General features: G+C 43.5%; 1 protein-coding gene across 1 annotated transcript in view; it reads right to left on the reverse strand.

The window, feature by feature from the left end:
• Window positions 1–738: 738 nt before the first annotated feature.
• Window positions 739–26,028, reverse strand: part of dnaaf6 (dynein axonemal assembly factor 6) — a 59,022-nt gene continuing 33,732 nt past the window's right edge. Inside the window, exons 4-5 of the mRNA XM_078537004.1 lie at window positions 10,959–11,055; window positions 739–831 (exon numbers count right to left, since the gene is read on the reverse strand). Coding sequence (XP_078393130.1) covers window positions 745–831; window positions 10,959–11,055 — 184 coding nt within the window. The 3' untranslated portion in view covers window positions 739–744. The remainder of the gene's footprint in view (window positions 832–10,958; window positions 11,056–26,028) is intronic.

Consider the following 26,028-nt stretch of genomic DNA (forward strand, 5'->3'; position numbering starts at 1 on the left):
AAAGTGTGGGCAGAGATTAGAGTCTGAAATTGTTGAACTCAATTTTGAGTCCAGAAGGCTATGAAGTGCCTAATTGAAAAATGAGGTCTTTCATTGTTTTCTTTCTATCTATACATTTGGAGTCTTTCTATGAAGAGTGTAAGGGTACATGTAATCCACTGAAGAATCTGGAAAGGCCGGGAATGTGGATGCCCTCTCCATCTACAGGGTAAAGCCTCATTAGGATGTTTCTTGGCTACCTCCTGCCTGGACAGTCTAGTCAGTGGGCAGTAGGGAACTGGAGAGCTGAATGGAGGGGTAGACAGAACATTTATATAATGCCTTTCAGGACTACCAGATGTCTCAAAGTGCTTCACAGCCAATGAAGTACTTTTGAAATGTAGTCACTGTTGGAATGTAGGAAAAGTGGCAGCCAATTTGCACACAGCAAGCTCCCACAAACAATACTGTGATGCTTTAAATACAAGTGTCAAGGATAATTGTGCTAAACGCATGCATCATGCAGACATTCAACATTGCATCTTAAGAAACAGCAGTTCTATTCCACTGATATAAACTTATTCACTTCCAACCAAATATTATCATGGTAAATTGATAACTGAGTTTCTGAATGTGCTAAATAGCATTGAAGATTGGCCAGATTTAGGCTGAGACAGCAGAGCTTTGTGTTTTCCCATCCCCAGCCTCAGATAGACTTGGTGATGTTCCACAGGGAGACCTCCCTTCAGCAAGGTCTGTCACTTACTAGTCTGGTGATCGAAGAGCCAGAAAGCGCTCTTTAATGTCCAGTGTGATGTCTGCTGCTTTACAGTCAGGCAGCTTAATTTTTATCTGAAAAATAGTTTCAAAAATACAAATGAAAAGTTGCCAGCAGTATATTAAAACAATTCAACAAAAACTGCTAAATAATGTTAGCATTTTTGTTTCTATCTGCTTATTCCATTCATCACCCCTGTGTTTGTGACATTTCACCTACAGCTCAGCTGTAATCAATGTGCCACTGTCATTAGCACTTAACTTGACTCCAATGAAGATGTTAAGGAAAATTTCAATTCTGGCCTTGATGAAGTCCTCACTGCCATCCCAAAATAAGGAAAGATCATCCTTCTGGAGAACTTTAATGCCTGGGTTGGCCCTGACTTCAATGTCTGTAGTGGAATCATTGGGGAAAATGGGGTGGGTGAAGCCAATTCAAATGGTGTTCCCCTGCTGACAGTGTGTTCAGCATGGCCTCGTCTCTTCCACCAGAAAGGTGGAAAACTACATGGAGGCATCCTAGATCAAAGCATTGGCACCTCCTGGATTATTTCATTGTTCGAGTCAAAGATCTAAGCGATGTCAGCATCACTCAATCTATCTGGGGGGGGGGTCTGATACCTGCTGGACAGATCATTGGCTTATTCAATTGGTAATTATCATCAACCTAGCACCAAGACATCGCAAGGCCCAGAAGTTCAAAAGGAAGATGATCAATGTCTCAGTTGTTATGATGCGGCAAATGATGTGTGCCAGGCGGATCAACTCCATGAGGGAAACTTAATCGCGCTATCACAATGGTTTTGCAATTTGCATTTATTTCAAGATGTGTGCATTGAATTCAGAAGTAATAAATCCACCAAGACCTTTAGAGATTTTTTTAAAAACTAATTAAAATATTTATGAACAAAAGAAAAGATTTCAACCACATACATAAGACTGCAAATTACTAATATAGTAACTCCTAAAATTCCTAACTAACCTGACTCCCAGTTATGTCCCCTTTAAGGCAACTGTCCAAAATAGATTTTTAGATTTTAAACAGATCCAGCAAACTAACACAATACCCTGGAAATTCCAAATAACTTTTCTCCAGCTCCGGTTTCTGTAGATAGCAGGCTTATGCACAAATGCTGGAGGCTTCATTAAGGCTACTTCACATACTTCTATTAGATCTCACTATGCCTCCTCCTGACACATAACCTCATTCTCCTTTGTATATGAGGAGGATTTTTCCCTCGTCGGGCGGGCTCAGCTGTTGGGAAGCCGACTGCCACTGCGATCGGGGCCGGACCCTGAGTTCACGTTGGCGGGCCAAATAAGGCCCGCCCAGTGTGAAACGCAAGCGGCCTGTGGGGGGTGGGGTGGAGGAGGGCGAGCGCGAACTTGGTGTATGCGCATGGGTGTGCACTTGAAAATCTCCTTGGGAGATGAACAGGGAGAGCTGCCTCAGGGAGATGAACATTTTTCAAAATAGAAATTAAAGATTTTAAAAATGTTATAAAACGTCCCCTCATGTGACTCTGTCACATGAGCAGAGGGATGTTATTAATTAAATTTTAAAATTTTAATTTTATTTTTGTTTGCTGTTGGAAACCTCATATCCCCCTGCCCCCCACCCCACCCCCGTGGATGAGGTTTTCTAAAAAATGCAAGTGACTTAGGCATTGGGGCTGGACTGTTGCAAGAAGATGAAACTGGAATTGAGAAACTAATAGTGTTTCATGAAAGTTGAATGTACAACAGAGAAAATATTCAACGGTCGAAAAGAAAACTCTGGGTCTGGTGTTAGCTTTACAGCATTTTGAGATTTATGTTGCAAAAAATTCAGCAGAAACAATTGTTTATACAGACCACAATCCTTTAAAATTTCTGGACAGATTTTGAGACTGAAGTGCAAGGGTGTTCAGATGGAGTTTATCACTGCAATCATTTAATTTACAGAATATACATGTGGCTGGATTAGAAAATCTAATTGCAGATGCATTGTTGAGAGTTTAAAGCTCGAAGAGAAATTGGACATTTAAAACTTGGACACTGGACTGAAACAGCCTCTGTTTATACAAAAGATTTGTATATATTATGTTAATCGTTAAACAGTTGTGACATGAAATTTGAACGCTGATCTGATTGTATTTCTTTTGGTAAACCATATCTTGTAAAAAATTTAGTCAAACTCTTCCACAATTCTCTTTGTTGTAATATTTCTCAAAGGTACCGCTTCAGGAAACCTTGTAGACACATCCATTATTGTCAGCAAGTACTGATTTCTACTTTTAGTCTTAGGGAGGGGTCCTACACAATCAGTCATGACCCTAGTAAATGGTTCCTCAAATATTTGAATTGGAATTAAAGGTGCCGGCTTAATCACTGCTTGTGGTTTCCCTATCACCTGACATGTGTGACATGTTCTACAGAATTTGACTACATCTCTATGCAATCCAGGCTAATAAAAATATTTTTGTATTTTCATAGGTGTCTTTCTAATTCCTAAATGCCCCCCATTGGAATTTCATGAGCTATCCTCAGTATCTCATTTCTATATCCAAATGCTATAACAATCTGATGCACTTCCATCCATTTTTCATCTATTGAAACCTGATATGGTTGCCAATTTTTCATTAACACATTACCCTTAACGTAATAACATTCTGGAATATACTCTGCCTCTGTTTCTGAGTAAGCTGTCTGATATAACTGCTTTGTTCATGGATCTTTTTGCTGTAACTCTACCAACTGCCTTGACCTAAACACTTCAGCCACATTCCCTTCCATTCTCTCTTCCTGAACAATCTTATCAAAGACAGTGTCAGCTAATTGAACTTCAACACCTTTCCCCTGCCTTTTAACTTCCTCTACTTCCTGTTTCATCCTGTGAGCTTATGATCTTGTTATCACACAATCTGGAAACAATCCAGCATGCTCTTTCTGCAACACTTCTGTTGGGAACACCTCTACAGACTGCTCAATTACCATAGGCATCACCCACATCTATGACCCAGCTATATCATTACCTAAAATAAATTGAAACTGCAATGGGCAATTTTTCCGCTACTCCAACAATCACCTCACCTGTTTTCCACTTATTCTTTAAATTTACCTTCACAACAGAATAGGTTTAGCATCTCCATGAACCCCACTTATTATAAGATCATAAGACCATAAGACATAGGAGCAGAAATTAGGCCATTTGGCCCATCGAGTCTGCTCCGCCATTCAATCATGGCTGATAAGTTTCTCAACCCCATTCTCCCTCCTTCTCCCCATAACCTTTGATCCCCTTACCAATCAAGAATCTACCTATCTTGGTCTTAAATACACTCAATGACCTGGCCTCCACAGCCTTCTGTGGCAATGAATTCCATAGATTCACCACTCTCTGGCTAAAGAAGTTTCTCCTCATCTCTATTCTAAAAGGTCTTCCCTTTACTCTGAGGCTGTGTCCTCGGGCCCTATTCTCTCCTACTAATGGAAACATCTTCACCACGTCCACTCTATCCAGGCTTTTCAGTATTCTGTAAGTTTCGATCAGATCCCCCCTCATCCTTCCTTCTGCAGCCTCCCCGCCTCCTCAATACTACCTGTCCCTCCACCTACCTTGTATAATCTGCAAACTTAGCCAGAATGCCCTCAGTTCCTTCATCTAGATCATTAATGTATAAAATGAAAAGTTGTGGTCCCAACACTGACCCCTGCGGAACCCCACTAGTCACCAGCCGCCATCCTGAGAAGGACCCCCTTATCCCCACTCTCTGCCTCCTGCCAGACAGTCAATCTTCTATCCATGCTAGTACCTTGCCTCTAACACCATGGGCTCTTATCTTCCTGAGCAGCCTCCTGTGCAGCACCTTGTCAAAGACCTTCTGGAAGTCCAAGTAGATAACATCCATTGGCTCTCCTTTGTCTAACCTACTCATTACCTCCTCAAAGGATTCTAACAGATTTGTCAGGCATGACCTCCCCTTGATGAAACCATGCTGACTTTGCCCTATTTTACCATGCACTTCCAAGTATTCTGAAATCTCATCCTTAATAATGGACTCTAAAATCTTACCAATGGCCGAGGTCAGGCTAATTATTAATTAATAATTAATTATCACCTGTTCCTGCAATACTCCCTCTGAACAACAAGTATCACTACCCCATAACATTAAGGACTGACTAACCCCTGTGTATCTTAAAATTTTAATATCTTTACCTGCTGCACCCTGTACACATGGAAAGGCTGCCCCTTCACATACAAAATCTTAACATTTTTGCAACCTGCTCTTCAAAACTCCCTTGGGTAAATTGTGAACATATTCCCACTTCTTTACCTATCACTGATTCTTCCTGCTTTACTTGTACAAAAAAACACTGGTTTTTCCTGTGCCTGTACCTCAGAAACCATAGTACTTTTACTTTCAGAGCTTTTCTGCATCCCAATAATTGCAACAGATTTTCCTTGTAATTTCCAACACATTGATTTTGTGTACCCAACATGACCGTATCCACCAGTCAAAATTACTTTGTTTTACTCTCTCAAACTCAATATAACTTTGCCCAGGCTGTTTCCTTATATTCCTAAATTTCTGCCCGATTGCCTCAGGAACCAACTCATATGCACCCAAAATAGCCTTTTTTAATGCATCATAATCTACTGACACTTCTTCTGACAATGAAGCATAAACCTCATGAGCCCTTCCCACTAACCTAGGCTGTAAAAACAATGTCCAGTTGTTTTGTGGCCATTTCATCTGTTTAGCTATCTTCTCAAATGAAATAAAGAACACCTCCACATTTCTTTCTTCAAACTTCGGAAAAGCTTGCACAAATTTAAACATGTCCCTACTGGGCTTTAGGTTGAAGGTTTTTTCATCGTCAGAACCTTCCTCAGCATCTGAGGTCTCTTTCCTGAAGACCAGCTTTTTATGTTGGTACTCTCTGACTCTTTCCTTCTCCCTCTCCTCCATTGCTAACCTCTCCCTCTGGAGATCAAGTTTTCACATTTCCATTTCTCTTTGAAATACTCTCTCTTTTTCCCTTTCTTTTACTGCTGCCTCTATTTAAAGTTTTTCAGTTTTTAAAATTCATTCACAGGATGTGGGCTTCGCAGCCTGGCCCAGCATTTATTACCCATCCCTAATTGCCCTTGAGAAGGTAGTGGTGAGCTGCCTTCTTGAACCACTGTAGTCCATGTGGTGTAGGTACACCCACAGTGCTGTTAGGGAGGGATTTTGACCCAGTGACAGTGAAGGAATGGCAATACATTTCCAAGTCAGGATGGTGAGTGACTTGGAGTGGAATTCCCAGGTGGTGATGTTCCCATCTATTTCCTGCCCTTGTCATTCTAGATGGTAGTGGTTGTGGGTTTGGAAGGTACTGTCGAAGGAGCCTTGGTCAATTCCTGCAGTGCATCTTGTAAATGGTACACACTGCTGCTACTGTGCGTCAGTAGTGGAGGGAGTGAATGTTTGTGGATGGGGTGCCGATCAAGTGGGCTGCTTTGTCCTGGATGGTGTCAAGCTTTTTGAGTGTTGTGGGAGCTGCACTCATTCAGGCAAGTTGGGAGTATTCCATCGCACTCCTGACTTGTACCTTGTAGACAGGCTTTGGGGAGTCAGGAGGTGAGTTACTCATTACATGACTCATAGCCTCTGACTTGCTCTTGTAGCCACAGTATTTATATGGCTAGTCCAGTTCAGTTTCTGGTCAATGGTGACCCCCAGGATGTTGATAGTGAGGAATTCATTGATCGTAATGCCATTGAACATCCAGGGGCAATGGCTAGATTCTCTCTTGTTGGAGAGGGTCATTGCCTGACACTTGCGTGGCGCGAATGTTTCTTGCCACTTGTCAGTCCAAGCCTAGATATTGTCCAGGTCTTGCTGCATTTGGACATGGACTGCTTCAGTATCTGAGGAGTCGCGAATGGTGCTGAACATAGTGCAATCATCAGTGAACATCCCCACTTCTGACCTTATGATGGAAGGAAGATCATTGATGAAGCAGCTGAAGATGCTTGGGCCTCGGACACTACCCTGAGGAACTCCTGCAGTGGTGTCCTGGAGCTGAGATGACTGACCTCCAACAACCACAACCATCTTCATGACACAGGCCTAAAGCAGCCTGACTGAAGGCGGTAATTCCAAGTGCAGTTCGCAACCAATCTGGAAAATCTTTGCACATACAACTCAATTCCAGAACATTGGGATCAAATAAAGTCAGCTGTACCAGACTCCTGTGTCCAGACCATTAACTTCAAGCACTGTTGTGACCAGGACTGATTGGATGAAAGCAAAAAATGAGCAACCTCCATTTTTAAATCCAAGGTTGCAGGTCAAGAAGGCACCATTTCAACAGCTCAAGGCTGATGCCCAAAGACAAATCCAGAACATGAAGGACATGTGGTGGGAAGAGAATGCCCGAAAGATCCAACAGTATGATAATCGTCATGACACGCAAAATTGTTTTGAAGCCATCAGGGCCATCTATCCGACTAAGGTCAAACGGACAAAATCCCTTTCACTTACAGAATGGCATTTCTTTTCTTAATGATGACAATGCCATCCATCAATGCTGGAAAGAACATTTTGAACAACTCCTCAGCTGTGAATCCACAGTGCAGCTGATGCTCTCTAGGCTGTCCTTCAGTACCCTGTGGTACAATCCATGGGTAAACCACCATCGATCGGAGAGCTGCAATAAGCAATGAAACAGATGAAAAACAACAAACAACAAAGCCTTTGGCCCTGATGGTATTTCAGCTAAGATCTTCAAAGCTGGCAGACTTTTGTTGATATCAAGGTTACATTCACTTATCCTATGGTTTTGGGAGAAAAAGAAAGTCCCCGCCACAACTTCAGGGTTGTAACAACTGTTACAATCTTCAAGAAAGGAGATAAATCACGTTGTGGAAACTATTGAGGTATTTCCTTCTTGTCCAGAGCAGGGAAAATCCTGACACACGTTCTTCTGAATCATCTCCTTCTTGTGGCTGAGGAAATCCTCCTAGAGACACCATGTGGCTTTAGAACTTCCAGAGAAACCTCTGACATGGTCTATTGTGCCAGACAAACCCCAGAAAAATGTTAAGAACACCATGAACTCTTCATTTCACTCATGAACCTAACCAAAACATTTGACTCAGTAAATCACACGGCTCTGTGGATTATGTTTCAGAGATTTGGACGCCCAAGAAACTTCATCACAATCCTGCAATTCCTTCTTGATATTATGACTGCAACTGTCTTAAGTGGGAGATCTGAAACAAGCACCCTCAAATTCCAAACTGGGGTGAACCAAGACTGTGTGATAGCCCCCATACTATTTACAATCTACCTGACAGTGGCTGTTCAGCTCATCAAAGATCAGCTGTCCTCTGGTGTCAGTATTTAATACTGTCTAGATGGAAAACTCTTTAACCTCAATCACCCCTGTGGCAAAATGAAACTGACCACCATAGACACACATGATCTACAGTTTGTGGATGACTGCAATGTCATTGCCCACTCTGCACCAGATTTGCAAACCATTCTCAATCTCCTCAATTCTGAGTACAAGAAAGCCAGCCTTTCTTTGAATTTTTCCAAAACAAAACTCATATATTAACCCACACCTAGTCAGCCAAATATTCCACCTCTCATATATGTCCGAGGAGAGGCTCTGGAATATGTTGAGCACTTCCCATACCTTGGCAGCCACCTTTCTCAAACGACTACCGTTGAGTGGAGATCCAACACCAGATCAGCTGTGCCAGCTCAGTCTTCTACAAACTACAGCAATGAGTCTTTGACAACAAAGGCTTCCGCAAATCAACAGAGTCCTAGAGTGCAGAGCACTTGTCATTACCATGCTCCTGTACTGCAATGAGACCTGGACTGTGTATCAGTGACACATAGGAAGTATAGGGGAAGTCTGCCTGCAATTCTGGATTCAATGAGCGGACCGGTGAACAAATGCTAGTGTCCTTGAGGCCAACTCCACAAGCATTCAGGCAAAATTTCAAAATCAACTTCAATGGACTGGACGCTGTGCCCGGATGACCAAAAACTATCTCCCCTACCAGGTCTTATTTTCTGAACTCTCAAATGGTCTAGGCAAGGACAAAGAAAACACTTCAGAGACACTCTGAAGCTCTCTTTGAAGCGTGGCAGCATTGACATTAATGATGGGAAGGAGCTCGCTACCACTCGTTCAGAATGGTGACAACTTGTTCCATCAAGCTGCATCATGTTTTGAGTTACAACGTCATAATGACGAGGCAGAGTGACAGCAGAGAAAGACAGAAGAGGAAGCAAATCCTGTACTCCAGATCCCACTGCCTCATGGTACTTCCCATCCCATAAGTCCAAAGGTCTGTGGGTCGAGAATTGGACCACTGATCTTGGACAGGTAAAATGGTAAGGGTGCTATGTGCCTGTGTAAGGTAAAAGATAAAAATGTGCATTTTTTTCAGTCAAGTGTCTTTTTTTATTCATTTACGGGATGTAGATGTTGCTGGCTAGGCCAGCATTTATTGCCCATCCCTAATTGCCCTTGAGAAGGTGGTGGTGAGTTGCCTTCTTGAGCCGCTGCAGTCCATGTGGTGTAGATACACCCACAGTTCTGTTAGGGAGGGAGTTTCAGGATTTTGACCCAGCGACAGTGAAGGAACGGTGATAGATTTCCAAGTCAGGATGGTGTGTGGCTCGGAGGGGAACTTCCAGGTGGTGTTGTTCCCATGTCTCTGCTGCCCTTGTCCTTCTAGATGGTAGTGGTTGTGGGTTTGGAAGGTGCTGCCTAAGGAGCCTTGGTGAGTTTCTGCAGTGCATCTTGTAGATTGCACACACTGCATTTGGACATGAACTGCTTCAATATCTGAGGAGACGTGAATGGTGCTGAACATTTTGCAATCATTCGTGAATATCCCCACTTCTGACCTTATGATGGAATTAAGGTCATTGATGTAGCAGCTGAAGATGGTTGGGCCCTGAGGAACTCCTGCAGTGATGTCCTGGAACTGAGATGATTGACCTCCAACAACTACAGCCATCTTCCTTTGTGCTAGGTATGACTCCAACCAGCGGAGAGTTTTCCCCCTGATTCCATTGACTCCAGTTTTGCTAGGGCTTCTTGATGCCACACTCGGTCAAATGCTGCCTTGATGTCAAGGACAGCCACTCTCACTTCACCTCGGGAGTTCAGCTCTTTTGTCCATGTTTGAACACAGGCTGTAATCAGGTCAGGAGCTGAGTGGCCCTGGCAGAACCCAAACTGAGCATCAGTGAGCAGGTTATTGCTAAACAAGTGCTACTTGATAGCACTGTTGATGACCCCTTCCATCACTTTACTGGTGATCGATAGTAGACTGATGGGGCGGTAATTGGCTGGGTTGGATTTGTCTTGCTTTTTGTGTACAGGACATACCTGGGCAATTTTCTACATAGCCGGGTAGATGCCAGTGTTGTAGCTATACTGGAACAGCTTGGCTAGGGGCATGGCATGTGAAGCACCTCGATTTGGTTTTTGAAACTCATCAAGTTGCAAATCTGTCCCTTCAAAGTACAATGTCTGCTGAGGAGCTGAGGCTTCCCTTCCTTAAACTAGGGCCAGTATCACCAATTGTGGCATCCCCACCACAGGTCCATCTTAAAACAGATCCTAAGACCTTCTGGTCTGTATAGCTTACCACTACACCTGCAAACTAATAGTCGACAGAACTACTGACATAACCACATGTCCTATGGTAGCCTGAGCAGCTCACCAGCATATTCAGGGCAAGAGCAGGCCAAACAAATGGAGTGCAAGGGGAAAGAATTCCAAAACAGTTTCTCAAATTAATGCAATTGGGATGCTGACTCTATAAGATATCATGTATTGGACTAGACTTCCCTATCAATAAGTGATAGGGTTTGATCACATTTCTCTGGTGGATAGATAGTTTATTGAAATACCACAGTAAAGACTCAAGGTTCATAGTCCAGGACAGTACCAAGAATGTAGTAATTTAGGTGATATCAAGCTCGCGTTTTGCAAGACCAAAGACTATACAAAGTGGGAGAATCTGTTGCTGTCCCTTCACCTTTATACTTTTCCCGTTCACATTTACCAAATAGGTGGTGATCCATCACTCTTCTGTTGAAGTTATGGTGGTGACAAACAGGGACACTGTTGCTGAAGTAGTTTAATCTGTTAGTGAAATGAAGATCAATGCTCCAGCATTAATGGTAATAGTTACTCACCATCATGTCTTCACAACAGGCTGTGGATCCATCCTTTCTGCTCATCCCCAGAAACACATCCTCTGTGCCAACTCGCTGTTTGAACAAAATCTCATACCTAAAGACAACAGGAACCAGTAACTCATTCAAACACCGATGTAAATGAAAACAAAGTGCAGAGTGCAAGAAAAATCAAATTATAGATTCACTCTTCCAATACACACAGCTGTCCAAATGAAGGCAATCTTGATAATAATTGACAAGGAATGAGCTCAACATATAAAGAGGAAGGTTAAAAAAAACTCTTGTGCAAAGAGTTAACAGACATGTGGAATATTTTGTCACAAGTGGCTAAATTCTAAGATAGTATTCAAAAACTGAATGTACAGTTCAACGCAGTCAACGTGGTCACTATTACTAAGACATGGCTGCAAAATGGTCAGGAGTGGAGTTGGATATAGCAGATTCAAAGGTCTACAGGAAAGATAGGAAATTTGGTAGAAAGGGAGGAGTAGGCTTGCTGATTAAGGATTAAATTACTGCTATGATAAGAGAGGATCTAAACAATAGGTAAGTAGATGGTGGAGACTTTATGGTTAGAGCAAAGAAATAGAAGAGGATTTAAGACTGGAATGGAAGTTGTAGGCTCCCTGGTAGGAAACTGAATTGGCAAATTGCACAAAGGCAGAGGTTAGCCAAGCAAGTCTTAAGGGGCATTTTAACTTTCGTATCTATTGGCAAAAGCAAACTAACATTTATCAATATGGAAGCTAATGTGTTGAGTTTGTCCAGGATAGTTTTCTGTGACAATATGTCCTAGAGCCAACAAGTGGCCAGGCTATATTCAATTTTATGGTAAGCAATGAGTGAGATTTAGTTAACGGCTTAGTGGTGCATGAACATTTATCTAATAGTAATCATAGTAGGATTGATAGTTCAATGCTATGTTTGAAAGGAAGAAACCTGAAACAGCTACTTAGATTCTAGTTTTAAGTAAGGCTGACCTCAGTGGGGTGAGTCAGAGACTGTCAACGATAAATGAGGCATCTATTAATGAGTAAAATGATTGATTATCAGTGGGAGATGCCTAAGAAAGAATTTAATGTGATACAGAACTAGTTTATAACCCGATGGGGAAAGAGTGCTACTTGTCAGAAAACAACCATGGACAACTAATGAGGTATGAGACAACATGAAAGTAAAAGAAAAACAACATACAAGATTACAAAAACATATGCTGCCAAGTTGGTGGGCGAGGACAGAGATCGACCCTATGGGAAAGGTGAGATTGGCCTCTCTCAGCAAGCCAGTATTGATGAGTGCTCCATGAGTTGATCACATCCTGACATTCACAATCTGTTACCTAATGGGGTCGAAGGTCCAGGCACCATATTTAAATGCCATCCAAACAAACATATTCACTCTCTCCAACCCAGCTGTGTGCAGGAAATGTTTCGAGATGACTGCACCCAAGGAAAAAGCTGCACCGAGGTTCAGTAATGACTCCTGTGAGGCCCTCATCTGCAGAGTTCTCTAACAGCGGGATTTCCTCCATCCGAGGAATGGCTCCACGAGGCCTGCCAGCTTCACCCTGCCGGCTTGGGAGGCTGCTGCACGGACAGTCAGCTAGTCAGGCACCCGCCTGAGAAATGCCATCCGGTGGAGGAAGAGGATGAATGATCTCATCTGCTCCACCAGGGTAAGTCAACCTTCAGCTCACTGCAATCTCATTCTCACAATGACATCATGCACTCAAAGGATTACACTGCTCAGGGACCTCACACAACATTAGTGAAGGACACATCAGTACTGATTGTTTTTTACGCAGAGGGTAGTAAGTGTCTGGAATTCGCTGCCAGAGGAGGTGATGGAAACAGGTACGATAGTGGTGTTTAAGAGGCAGCTTGACAAATACTTGAATAGGATGGGAATAGAGGGATACGGACCCCGGAAGTGCAAAATGTTTTAGTTGACGGGCAATATGATTGGCGCAGACTTGGAGGGCCGAAGGGCCTGTTCCTGTGCTGTACTTTTCTTTGTTCTTTGTCTCACGGACATTTTAACATCACCAACATCTCATCTATCATGCTGCACAAAGTCCATCCTCAGCCCTTACTAGGGAGGGCTCAGCACACACAGTAGGCATGCTTGCTTCCCGACCTCTCCTTCATCCCTTCTCGTCACGTTCCATCACTTTGTCTTCATGCAGGCCAAGCTTGCGCACATCCTAGACTGGAGGAGGGAGGGGCGACATACAGGAGCTCTCCAAGTTTGAGGAGTATGCTGCCAAGTTGGTGGGCAAGGACAGAGATCGATCCTATGGGAAAGGTGAGATTGGCCTCTCTCAGCAAGCCAGTATCGATGAGTGCTCCATGAGTTGATCACATCCTGACATTCACAATGAGTGACATACAATGTTGTATTCAGACTGTTCATGAACTAAATCTTCTCTCTTTTACAAGCAGCAGCAGGTCCAGACAGACCAGCACAGCCAACATAAGCCCTAGCGCCCAGGTCAATTCAGAGGAGGATGATGAGGAGCCATTTGAAGAATACCCATCACTGCATTCACCTGCGCCTTCCACCAGCACAGAGACACACACCCCAGTAGGTCATAGTTCTAGATTAGGCTTGGGGTCACGTTCTGGAGAACACCTCACTGACATGTCTCCACAGCAGTCGGAGGAAATGACAGCCCAGGTCTCTGGCTCTCAGAGGAATGCTGGGGATCAGGCACCCACTGAATCCGAGTCAGGTGATGAGCCTCTGGAAACAGCCATTTCACACATACTGGAGATGCAAAGAAGGCAACAGAAAATTAGGTAAGATTGTGAGAAGCAGTCACAGACTAGAGCAAAGGATGGAGGAGTCTGTCCACATTCTCTCTGGTGTCATGGCGCTGACTTGCAAGCGCCTCGAGGTGACCACGGGAAGGGTGATGGCTAGATTGGAGACCTTGGTCCAGCAGATCCTGCCGGATTTGTGCACGGACCTGCACTCCATCGCTATAGCCATTGGTGGGATCCATCAGTGGCTAGGTGAGGGGGTGGCAATGCACCTTGACCTACCTCCAGGAGCACCTTCTCCTCAGGGAGTCAGGCAGAGGTCCCCGGTACTCAGAGGTAGGACGACCAGTGCTGGAGACCCCGGGGCCATCCACCCAGGTGACTCCGAGAATGTCCAGACAATCCCAATCCCCTCTGCCTGTGACCCCATCACCTCCAGCTGTACAGGCCGGGGTGGATGCATTTGTCCCACAGCAGGAGACCCAAAGCAGGCTGGGGCCCTCCAGAGGATGCCTGCCAAAGTCTCCAAAGACAGCAAGGGGTAGCAGTGAGCAGGTTGCCTCCACCTCTACTGTGGGAGTTGGGAATGCACCAAGATGTAGCGGCAGGGTTAGAAAAATGAAGAAACTTTGACATCACTCTAGGTCCCAGGTGTTCAATCACTGTATACATTTGTAAATACATTTGCTGTTCATGAGAATGGTCTCGTCATTTGAAAGAGCTGTGTATATACATCTATGTGCCCTCTTATTGAGAGGGTGAGCCACAGTCCAACTAAGTGAGCCTCACATTCATGTGATGTGCAGCTGAGTCACGATAGTTACTCAACCCTTGTGTTATGTCAGGGAGATGTGTCAAATTCTTTACTGGAAGTGTTTGCAAAATGCTTTAGTAACTTCTACTCCTTACATGGTAAGATGGAGTTGTGTGTGCTCAATAGCCTTGGGGGGGTTAGCTATAATTGTTTCTCAAAATGAGATGGCTGTCTTCATTGGTAGTGCCAAAGGGCAAGACCTGCAGCCATGATGGTCTCTCTAACCATGTGCGCGTCTCAGTGTCTGCCAAAAGTTTCTCATTAAAGTAGTGACGACTGCATCAGGTCCTTTGACACAGCCTTTGCACTGTCATACCGACTTTCACTTCCCAGAGGGCATGGATACAGGGTTCGCCAGTGACCTTTCCAAAGATTAGGGCCTGGTGAATCATGAGGGTTGATGGTGCAAGTCCAAATGCTGAACTTGACCTTGATATCATTGGTTGTAAGGCCCTTTCAATCCACTGGTATGGCACTAAGGGACAGAAGGAATGTGGCCATTTCCCATTGCCTGCACCTGATTCCTCCTGGAATCTTGTGGCTATCAGTGTGGTTAAAATCACCCATGATTATTGCTGTCCCTTTATCACAAGCACCCAATATTTCTTCTTGTATACTTTGTCTTACATTGTGGTTAATGTTAGGGGCCTGTAGACCACTCGCACTCGTGATCTCTTTCCCCTACAATTCCTCATCTCCACCCAAACCAATTCTACACCCTGATCTCCTGAACCAAGGTCATCTCTAACTGTTGCACCAATGCCATCCTTGATCAATAGTGGTATTCGTCCACCTTTTACCTAACTTCCTATTCTTCTTGAATGCCATTTACCCCTCAACATTCAACATGACAACTCAACATGACAAGGAACCAATCCTTGTCACTCTGCAGCCATGTCTCCGTAATGGCTCTCAGATCATTTTTAGTTACTTCAATGTGTGCTATCAATTCATTTACTTTGTTATGAATGCTACACACATTCAGATACAGAGCCTTTAGTTTTGTCTTTTTATTATCTTTGTAGCACCTAGTGTTGACTATTGGTGTATTCTTAGGTTTTATCTCTCTGTCCCTTCCTGCTATTCTCTGACCCCTCATTTCCCATATTACTATTATGCTTTCCTGCCTTAAATTTACCCCTTCATTTATTACATCTACCCAAGCTTGATCCCTCACCCCCATTGTTTAGTTTAAAGCCCTCTCTATTTCCCTAGCTATGAAATTCACAAGAACACTCGTCCCAGCAGGGTTCAGGTGTAGACCGTCCCAATAGTATTTTCCCCAGTACTGGTGCCAGTGCTCCACAAACCAGAACCCACTCTCCCACACCAGTCTTTATGCCACACATTCATTTCTCTAATCTTATTTGCCCTATGCCAATTTTCATGTGGCTCAGGTAATAGTCCAGAGATCATTACGTTTGAGATTCTGCTTCTTAATTTGGTACCTAGGTTCTCATACTGACTATACAGAACCTCCTTCCTTGTCCTGCCTATGTCATTGGTAACTACATGGACCATGACAACTAGATCCTCCCCCTCCCACTGCAAGTTCCTCTCCAGCCCTGAGCAGATGTCCCGAACCTTGGCACCGGGCAGGCAACACAGCCTTGCTGTGCAGGACAGTGTCTAAAGACATCCAGAAACTAATTGCTCCCTCCTGTAGCGACAATGGGACATAATGGAAGATGAGCATCATCTCATCAAGAAATCCTGTGAGCAATGCCCAGACAGATTTATGAATGTTTCCCACTTGGAATATACAAAGGAGGCGTTAAAAGTGAGCTGAAAATCTGCCCTGGTGTCTGTCTGTTGGTGGGTGTTCTGAGAGAGAGCAAGTGCTGGAAGTTTGACTCAGAAGGAACAACCACACGCAAATTGCCATTTTGCAGTTATCCCGATCTCTCTCCCTCTCGACCAAATTCAACACTACTGGAACCTCAAAACTAACTATTCATCTGCCAGGGCCAACTCTACTGGAACTTCTAATCCGACTATTCGTCTGCCGGAGTAAATTCTACTGGAATCTTGAATCGCAATGGCCACAACTCTCAGTCACCTACTCCCCATGAGCCAAGAACTGTTCCATATACCTTTTTTATATATACTTCAAGCTAAATTCTTACTTTTAATCTGTATGACCGTATATGCGTGGGTTTTATCCTTTCTTACCTTTAGTAGTTAATAAACTTACTCTTACATTTAACACAAGAAAGTCTGATCAAATTGGATCCTTCAAAACCAGAACGATTGGGCCTGGGAAAAAGGTGTCCGCAAAAGGTTAAATCTTGTTGCAACCAACAGAGGAGGGAAGGTGGCTAAATAAAGACAGGGAGCCAGTTCATCTCTCCTCACCCAGGGCATAACAATTTGGGGGTGTCCCAGCCAGACGATGACAAATTGAAGGGTCTCACCTGGATTAACAACTTTGGGGAACCTCATCTGGGTGTGAGTCATAACACAGGACCTACCAGGGCAATTTTCCACATAGCCGGGTAGATGCCAGTGTTGTAGCTGTACTGGAACGGCTTGGCTAGGGACGTGGCAAGTTCTGGAGCAAAGTATTATTGCCAGAATATCATCAGGGCCCTTAGCCTTTGCACTATCCAGTTCCTTCAGCCATTTCTTGATATCACGTGGAGTAAACCGAATTGGCTGAAGACTGGCATCTGTGATGCTGGGGACCTCCGGAGGAGGATGGATCATCACTCAGTACTTCTGGTTGAAGATTGTTGCAAATTCTTCATCTTTATCTTTTGCACTGATGTGCTGGGCTTCCCCATCATTAAGGATGGGGATATTTGTGGAGCCTCCTCTTCTAGTGAGTTGTTTAATTGTCCAACACAATTCACGACTGGCAGAGCTTGGATCTGATTCGTTGGTTGTGGAATCGCTTAGCTCTGTCTATCGCTTGCTGCTTACGCTGTTTGGCACACAAGTAGTCCTATGTTGCAGCTTTACCAGACTGACACCTTCACTCCTTCACTCTTCATTGAACCAGGGTTGATCCCCTGGTTTGGTGGTAATGGTAGAGTTGGGGATATGCCAGGCCATGAGGTTACAGATTGTGTTCGAGTACAATTCTGCTGCTGCTGATGGCCCACAGTGCCTCATAGATGCCCAGTCTTGAGTTGCAAGATTTGTTTGAAATCTATCCCATTTATCAAGGTGGTAGTGGCACACCACACAATTGAAGGTGTCCTCAATGTGAAGGTGGGACTTCACCTCCACAAGGATTGTGCAGTGGTTACTCCTACTGATACTGTCATGGACAGATGCGTCTGCGGCAGACAGGTTGGTGAGGATGAGGTCAAGTATGTTTTCCCACTTGTTGGTTCCCTCATCACCTGCCGCAGACCCAATCTAGCAGCTATGTCCTTTAGGACTTGGTCAGCTTGGCCTGTAGTGGTGCTACCGAGCCACTCTTGGTCATGGACATTGAAGTCCCCCACCCAGAATACATTATGCGCCCTTGCCACCCTCAGTGCTTCCTCCAAGAGGTGTTCAACATGGAGGAGTACTGAATCTGAGGGGGGGAGGGGTGGGAGAGGGGGGAGCGGTATGTGGTAATCAGCAGGAGGTTTCCTTGCCCATGTTTGACCTGATGCCACGAGGCTTCATGGGTCGATGTGAGGACTCCCAGGGCAATTCACTCCCGACTCTATACCACTGTACCGCCACCTTTGCTGGGTACGCCCTGCCAGTGGGACAGGACATACCCAGGGATGGTGATGGTGGTGTCTGGGACATTATTTGTAAGGTATGATTCCGTGAGGTTGACTATGTCAGGCTGTTGCTTGACTAGTCTTGAGACAGCTCTCCCAATTTTGGCACAAGCCTCCAGATATTCATAAGGAGGACTTTGTAGGGTCAACAGGGCTGAGATTACCGTTGTCGTTTCCGGTGCCGAAGTCAATGCTGGGTGTTCCATCTGGTTTCAAATACAAAGATAGGTGGCATTGTAAGCCGTACAGATGGAAGCATAAAATTACAGAGATATTAATACATTAGGTGAATGGGCAAAACTTTGGCAAATGGATTTCAACGGAAGCAAATCTGAGATCTTCATTTTGATTCTAAAAAGGATAGATCAGTGTATTTTCTAAATGGTGAAAAGCTAGATGCAATGGAGGTTCAAAAAGATTTGGCGGTCCAGGTACACAGGTCATTAAAATGACATGAATAGGCACAAAAATAATCAAAAGTCTAATGGCATGCTGGCTTTTACAATACAAGGGTTTCGAGGTCAGGCATGTCACAATCCCTGGCCTTGTCAGCAACGCTCACATTCCAAATTAAAAAGTACTGTGTTCAGATCTGAGCACCACACCTTAGGAAGGAAATATTGGCTTTGCAGGGAGTTCAGCGTAGACTTCCTAGAATATTACCTGGATACTAAAGGTTAAATAACAGGACAGATCGAAAGAATTAGAGGACTGGTTGGCAGCGGTGATGGCGTCAGTGGTGGCAGAGTGGAGATTGGAGGAAGGAAGGTAAGGAGAGTCAAACAAAAAAGTTACCCTGGCTGAGAGGATTGTTTCCATGAGGGATGGGATGGGTTTCATTGAAGAGATAGGGGTGGCATGGGAGGGATGGAAGGAACGAGATGGGAATGGTATGAGAGAGATGGTATGGGAAAGATAGAATGGCATGAGATTGGGATGGCATAGGAAGGGTGAATGAGATGATGGCATTGAATAAGTGTGGCAAAATGGCAGGGACAATTATTTCATACAAATTATTATTTGAAAGCAATTCTCTGTGATTACAGTAAGGGCAGAATTTTGTGCCCTTCCCCATGGTGAATTTGCTGGTGGGGTGGAAATTTAATCAGGCAGGAGGTGGCAGGTGTGGATCCTGTTACCAGCCTGATTAAGTCTGGGGAGGGAAGGTCGCCAATTGATATTAAATCAGCAATGGGGTGGGGCTCAAAATGTGGGAAGCTCCCTGGAGGAGTTTAGGTGGGGGTGAGTGCTGGCGGGAAGGAAAGCCCCATGCTTAAAGGCACTCAGTGCCTGACCAAGGGACCCAGCAACAAGAAGGCAGTGTCTGCTTACAGCCAATTCCTTGCACTTGCTGCCCACAACGAAAAACAGTAAAAACTGGGAAATAAGAATACTGGTCCGAACTGGTCTTGTATACCTTAAAATGGAACACCAGTAAAAACTGAGAAATAAGGGTACTGGTCTGAACGGTTTTTTCCTACTAGGTGTCACCCTCCCCCACCGCCCCCCTCCAAACCCCTTCCCAGGACCTGCTTCCCACCATAGCTCACCTGTGTCCTGGGTCCCTTCTCGATCAGAGGCCTGGGTGGGTGTAGTATCAGCAGCAGCCATCTCCTTTTTGGTGGTGCTGCTGGTGGGTGGGACTTTCGCCCCAGTGTCCTTGATGCCAGGGGGAAGCCCACCACTGGCATGTTAAGTGCCTGAGTGGCACAAAATGCAGTGGATCTTTCCAAAAGAGGCAACATGGGGGTTTTGCTGGCTCTCCACCGTGACCCTCATCAACTCTACAAAATTCGGCGCAAAGCTTCACTAAATATGAATGAAAACGTTTTAGAAAAGCTGTCAGGTGAATTAAAAGAATACATCAGAATTGATTTGGAGATGGCAAGAGTTGGATGGGGATGGTATGGGAGAGATGGAAGGAATGGGATGGGAATGGCATGAGAGGGGTGAATGAGACAATGGAATTGGTTAAGTGTAGCAAAATGGTGTGGACAATTATTTGATACAACTTATTATTTGAAAGCTACTCTTCATGCTAAAAATTAAAATTCACTGGATTGGAATGTAAACGTTTTCAAAAAGTTGTCAAATGAATTAAAAGAATATACCAGTATTGATTTCTAGAGTTGTAGATGATAAGTCTATACTCCCCAGAGTTTCTCGACAGTTTAACTCCAATGGGCATGCTGCTACATAAATCTAGACTCAAGGTAAGGTGAGCTATAACGTTGCTATGAGATTTGAATTCTAAATAAGAACTTTGTTGTTACGAAACTGTTTTTTATCGATGACAGATGCTGAAATTATAACAGGCAGATGGGCGCTTACTTCATAACATTGAGCCCATCATGTGTAATTCTGCCTTTCCAACTCAAGAAGAAGCAGTTCCCAATTAGACTTTTAGGCTCTATGATTTACAAGGCCAGACTCTTGACAAGTTGGTATTTATATTCCTATTTTTACACATGGAGGGAGTGAGAAATTTTGATTCTGTTAAAGTTTTGTTTTGTAAGTCTTGGCTAGTTTAAAAAATTAAGGAGTGATTTGATCAAAGTTTTCAAGATATTAAGTAGAACTGACAGGGTAGATAGAGAGAAATTACTTGCACTGCTTGGAGAATCTTGGACCAGGGGACACAGCCCAAAAATTAGAGCCAGACCTTTCAGAAGTGAAATTAGGAAACACTTCTATGTGCAAAAGATCGTAGAAGTGTGGAACTCATAGCCAATGATGCTGAGTCAATTATTAATGTTAAATCCAAGATTGATAGATTTCTGTTAGCCCAAAGGTGTAAGGGAATATGTGGCAAAGGCAAAGTATATGGCGTCAGCCGTGATCTCATTAAATGGCGGAATTGGCTCAAGGAGCTAAATGGTCAACTCCTGTTCCTATGTTTCAACATACTGGAGAAGTGACAGAAAGGATAATATGAAAAATATATAAGAACAGTCGCTTGGTAGAACAAAACTTGAATATTACTGAAAAGAGACACTTTGCCGAAGCTTTCCATCTTGTACTCATTAGGTATAATATATCTATAGGAAGAGAGCAGGGAATGAAAGAAAACATGTTAGGATACTGTGAGATTATTTAAAGAAGAAAAAACAGAGAAAAGGTTTCAGGATATTAAACAGATGTGGAAATGATGATCCATTTCAAGAATATTAGTTATAGTCCTTTGGTAGTATAGAACTTGAGTATTGCTGAAAAAGGACATTTTGTCAAAGTTTTTTGTCTTGCCCTCATCAGGACAATCACAAGAATACCAATGTTATACAAACATATGAACAAGGAGCAGGAGTAGGATATTCAGCCCCTCGAGTCTGCTCTGAAGGGTTCTCAAAATTCCCACATTTTTCATATCATCAACAAGGATATGACTTTTGGACTTTTACCTGAAACCAGACAATGAGAGGAGACAAAATACGCATTCTTCCCTTTAAAACAATCAACCCAGAGAAAGACTTCATCTTACACGAAACTAAAGCCCATCAAAATCTTGCATAAATAATCGCTACTAAATACTATGGCAGGAAGGCGACAATCAAGGCAATTATGCGAACCCATCAATACTCCAAATATACAATGGCTTTCAGTTCAAAACTAGTTACGGGGACAGGAAGACAATGATAAATACCATGCGAGCCCATTAAAAACAACGAGACAACGATCACCTGGGGAAGCCCACCAAAATCAAACAAAGAACTAACCTTGATTTGGATTGAGATAAGAAATTAGAAAAAAACAATTTAACTGGGCAGAGATCTGAAGTTAGCAGTTTTTGGTCAGTGAGCAGTTTGGAGCGGTTGTAGCTGAGCCAAGTGGAGGGAGGAGATCTGGAGGTTTGCAGGCCTGCAGGCAACATCATGGCGAGCGGCATGGGGTGGCAGGCTCAACCGAAGACAACAAAGCCACAACGGCAGCCCTCCACGAAGATTGACCACCCACAACCGCGCCCTCCACCCAACTGAAGAACCTTCGCAGATTCCACAGACCAGGACCACGTGGGGACGGTAGGCCCCAGAGGACACAAAGAGTGTGCCCCAAAACTGCAACCAGCTTACCTGGCTGGATTTTGAACTCTCAAGGAACCCTGGTTGGTGAGCATGATCCCTGACCTCTCCTAGTTCAATTTAGTTAGGTTTTGAGGGTGGGACAAGGGTAAGGGGATTAGTAGCGTGATTTTCCCTCGTTATGCCGTGTGTTCCCCATTCTTAAATAAGCGTACTTTGTAGATCTGTATAATCTCAGTGTAATCCTAATGTTATAAGTTCATTTGTGACTTCAATAAACCCAGTTTTTTCTTGCACCAAAACCAGTTGTCTGCTGCACTTTGTCACAACCCCCAAATAAGTCCAAGGTCTAGAACCCAGGGAGTGGGAGCGATTCGGACCGCTCAGAAGTCAGGGGTGAAGCTGACACACACCACCACCCCCTACAGCTCCTCCATTTAATAAGATCATGGCTGATCTAATAGTAACCTGAAATCTGCATCCCGCCTACCCCCGATAACCTATCACCCTTGCTTACCATGAATCTATCCACCTCTGCCTTAAAAATGTTCAAAGACTCTGCTTCCACCACCTTTTCAGGAAGAGAGTTCCAAAGACTCATGACCCTCTGACTGAAAAAGTTTTTGCCTCATCTCTGTTTTAAATGGGCAACCCCTTATTTTTAAAGAGTGACCCCTAGTTCTAGATTCTCTCACAGAGGAAACATCATTTTCCCATCCATCTTGTCAAGGCCGCTCAGGATCTTATATGTTTCAATCAAGTCACCTCTTACTCTTCTAAACTCCAGCTGACACAAGCCTAGTCTGTCCTACCTTTCCTCATAAGACAACCCATCCATTCCAAGTATTAGTCTGGTAAACCTTCTCTGAACTGCTTCCAATGCATTTACATCCATCCTTAAATAGGAGGACCAATATTACACAGTACTCCAAATGTGGTCTCACTAGTGCCCTGTACAAATGAAGCATAACCTCCCTAGTTTTGTATTCAATTCCCCTCACAAGTAATGATAACTTTCTATTAGCTTTCCTCATTGCTTGCTGTACCTGCATGATAGACTTTTCATGCACTAGAACACCCAGGTCCCTCTGAATCTCAGACCTCTGCAATCTCTCACCATTTAGATAATATGCTTCTCTTTTATTCTTCCTGCAAAAATGGACAATTTCACATTTTCCCACATTATGCTCCATTTCCAAAACAAAAACAGAAATACGTGGAAAAACTCAGCAGGTCTGGCAGCATCGGCGGAGAAGAGCAAAGTTGACGTTTCGAGTCCTCATGACCCTTCAACAGAACTAAGTAGAAATAGGAAAGGGGTGAAATATAAGCTGGTTCCCCCCCCCCTTAAACCAGCTTATATTTCACCCCTTTCCTAGTTCTGTTGAAGGGTCATGAGGACTCGAAACGTCAACTTTGCTCTTCTCCGCCGATGCTGCCAGACCTGCTGAGTTTTTCCAGGTATTTCTGTTTTTGTTTTGGATTTCCAGCATCCGCAGTTTTTTGTTTTTATACTCCATTTCCAGATCTTTGCCCACTCACTTAACCTATCTATATCTTTTTGTAGCTTCCTTATGTCCTCTTCACAACTTACTATCCTACCTGTCTTTGTGTCATCAGCAAATTTGGCAACCATCCCTTCAATTCCTTCATCCAAGTCATTTATATAAGGTGTAAACAGTTGAGGTCCCAGCACTGATCCCTGTGGCACACCACTCGTTACATCTTGCCAACTTGAAAAAGACCCATTTATGCCTACTCTCTGCTTCCCGTTAGCCAGGCAATCTTCTATCCATGCCAATATGTTACCCCCTGTACCATGAGCGTTTATTTTCCACAATATCCTTTGATGTGGCACTTTATCAAATGTCTTCTGGAAATCTAAGTACAGTACGTCTACAGGTTCTCCTTTATCCACAGCACAAGTTACTTCCTCAAAGAGCTCCAATAAGTTGGTTAAACATGATTTCCCTTTCACAAAACCACGTTGACTCTGCCTGATGACCTTCAATTTATCAGAGTGCCCTGCTACAACTTCTTTAATAACAGCTTCTAACATTTTCCCTATTAGAGATGTTAAGCTAACTGGACTGTAGTTTCCCGCTCTCTGTCTCCCTTCCTTTTTGAATAATGAAGTTACATTTGCTATCTTCCAATTTAATGGGACCTTCCCCGAATCTAGGGAACTTTGGAAAATTAAAACCAGTGCATCAACTATCTCACTAAACACTTCTTTTAGGACCCGAGGATGAAGTCCAACAGGATCCGGGCTCTTGTCAGCCCACAGCTCCAACAATTTACTCGGTACCACTTCTCTGGTGACTGTAATTTTCCTGGCTTTCTCCCCCACTTCCATTTCCTGGTTTATAGCTGCTTCTTGGGTGTTATTTGTATCCTCTATAGTGAAAATTGATGCAAAATACCTGTTCAATTCATCTGCCATCTCCTTGTATTCCATTATCAATTCTCCAGACTCCCTTTCTATAGGGCCAATGCTCACTTTGTTAACTGGTTTCTTTTTAAAATATTTATAAAAGCGCTTAGTATCTGTTTTTATATTTCTGGCTAGCTTTCTTTCATACTCTAATTTTTCCCTCCTTATTAGTCTTTTAGTCATTCTTTGCTGTTCCTTATATTCTGTCCAGTCTTCTGACCTGCCACCTGTCTTTGCACAATTTGATGCTTTTTCTTTAAGTTTGATACTATATTTAACCTTACTAGTTAACCACGGATAGTGTGTCCATCCCTTGGACTTTTTCTTACTCGTTGGAATGTCTCTATTCTGTTCATTCTGCAATATCCCCTTAAATATTAGCCAGTAATGACCTATCCCTTAACATAACTTGCCAATTCACTTGAGCTAGCTAAGCTTTCATGCCCTCATAGTAGCTCTTATTTAAGGTTAAAAACTTAGTCTCAGACCCACTTCTCTCTCCCTCAATCCAAATGTAAAATTCAATCTTATTATGGTTGCTGCTACCTCGGGGCACCTTCACTATTAGATCATTAATTACTCCCATCTCATTGCACAACACCAGGTCTAGTATAGCCTGCTGTCTGGTTGGCTCCAGAACATGCTGTTCTAATAAACTATCCCGAAAACATTCAATGTTCATTTAGGCTATATGTCCATATGTAAATTAAAATTTCCCATGGTTATCCCCATGCCTTTCTGACAAGCTCTAATTATTTCTTCCTTTATGTTCCACCCTATTATGTGGTTACTGTTAGGGAGCCTGTACACAATCCCTGCAAGTGCCTTTACCATTTCTCATCTCTACCCAAACCATTTCCACATCCTAGTTTCCTGAACTTAGGTCATCCCTTCTTTTGTACTAATACCATCATTATGTACCATATTACCATTTCTCATCTCTACTCAAACTGTTTCCACATCCTGGCTTCCTGAACTTAGGTCATCCCTCTCTATTGTGCTAATACCATCATTAATTAACAGAGCCACCCCTCCACCTTTTCCTCACTTCCCATCCTTCCTAAATATCCCATACGCTACAATATTCAGTTCCCAATCCATGTCCTCCTGCAGCCATGACTCCGTAATGGCTATCAAATTGTAATTATTTATTTCTATGTGCGCTCTCAGTTCATCTGTTTTGTTTCGAATGCTATGTACATGCAGATACAGAGCTCTTAGTTTTATCCTTTTATTCTTTTCATAACTTCTAGTTTCATCTCTTGATTTACTGTTATATTTGTGCGCTTTATCCCTTCCTGTCAAGGGAAGCAACA

This window comes from Cetorhinus maximus, unplaced genomic scaffold (genome assembly GCF_964194155.1).
Source record: "Cetorhinus maximus unplaced genomic scaffold, sCetMax3.hap1.1 HAP1_SCAFFOLD_1762, whole genome shotgun sequence".
In the NCBI taxonomy this organism is placed as follows: Eukaryota; Metazoa; Chordata; class Chondrichthyes; order Lamniformes; family Cetorhinidae; genus Cetorhinus; species Cetorhinus maximus.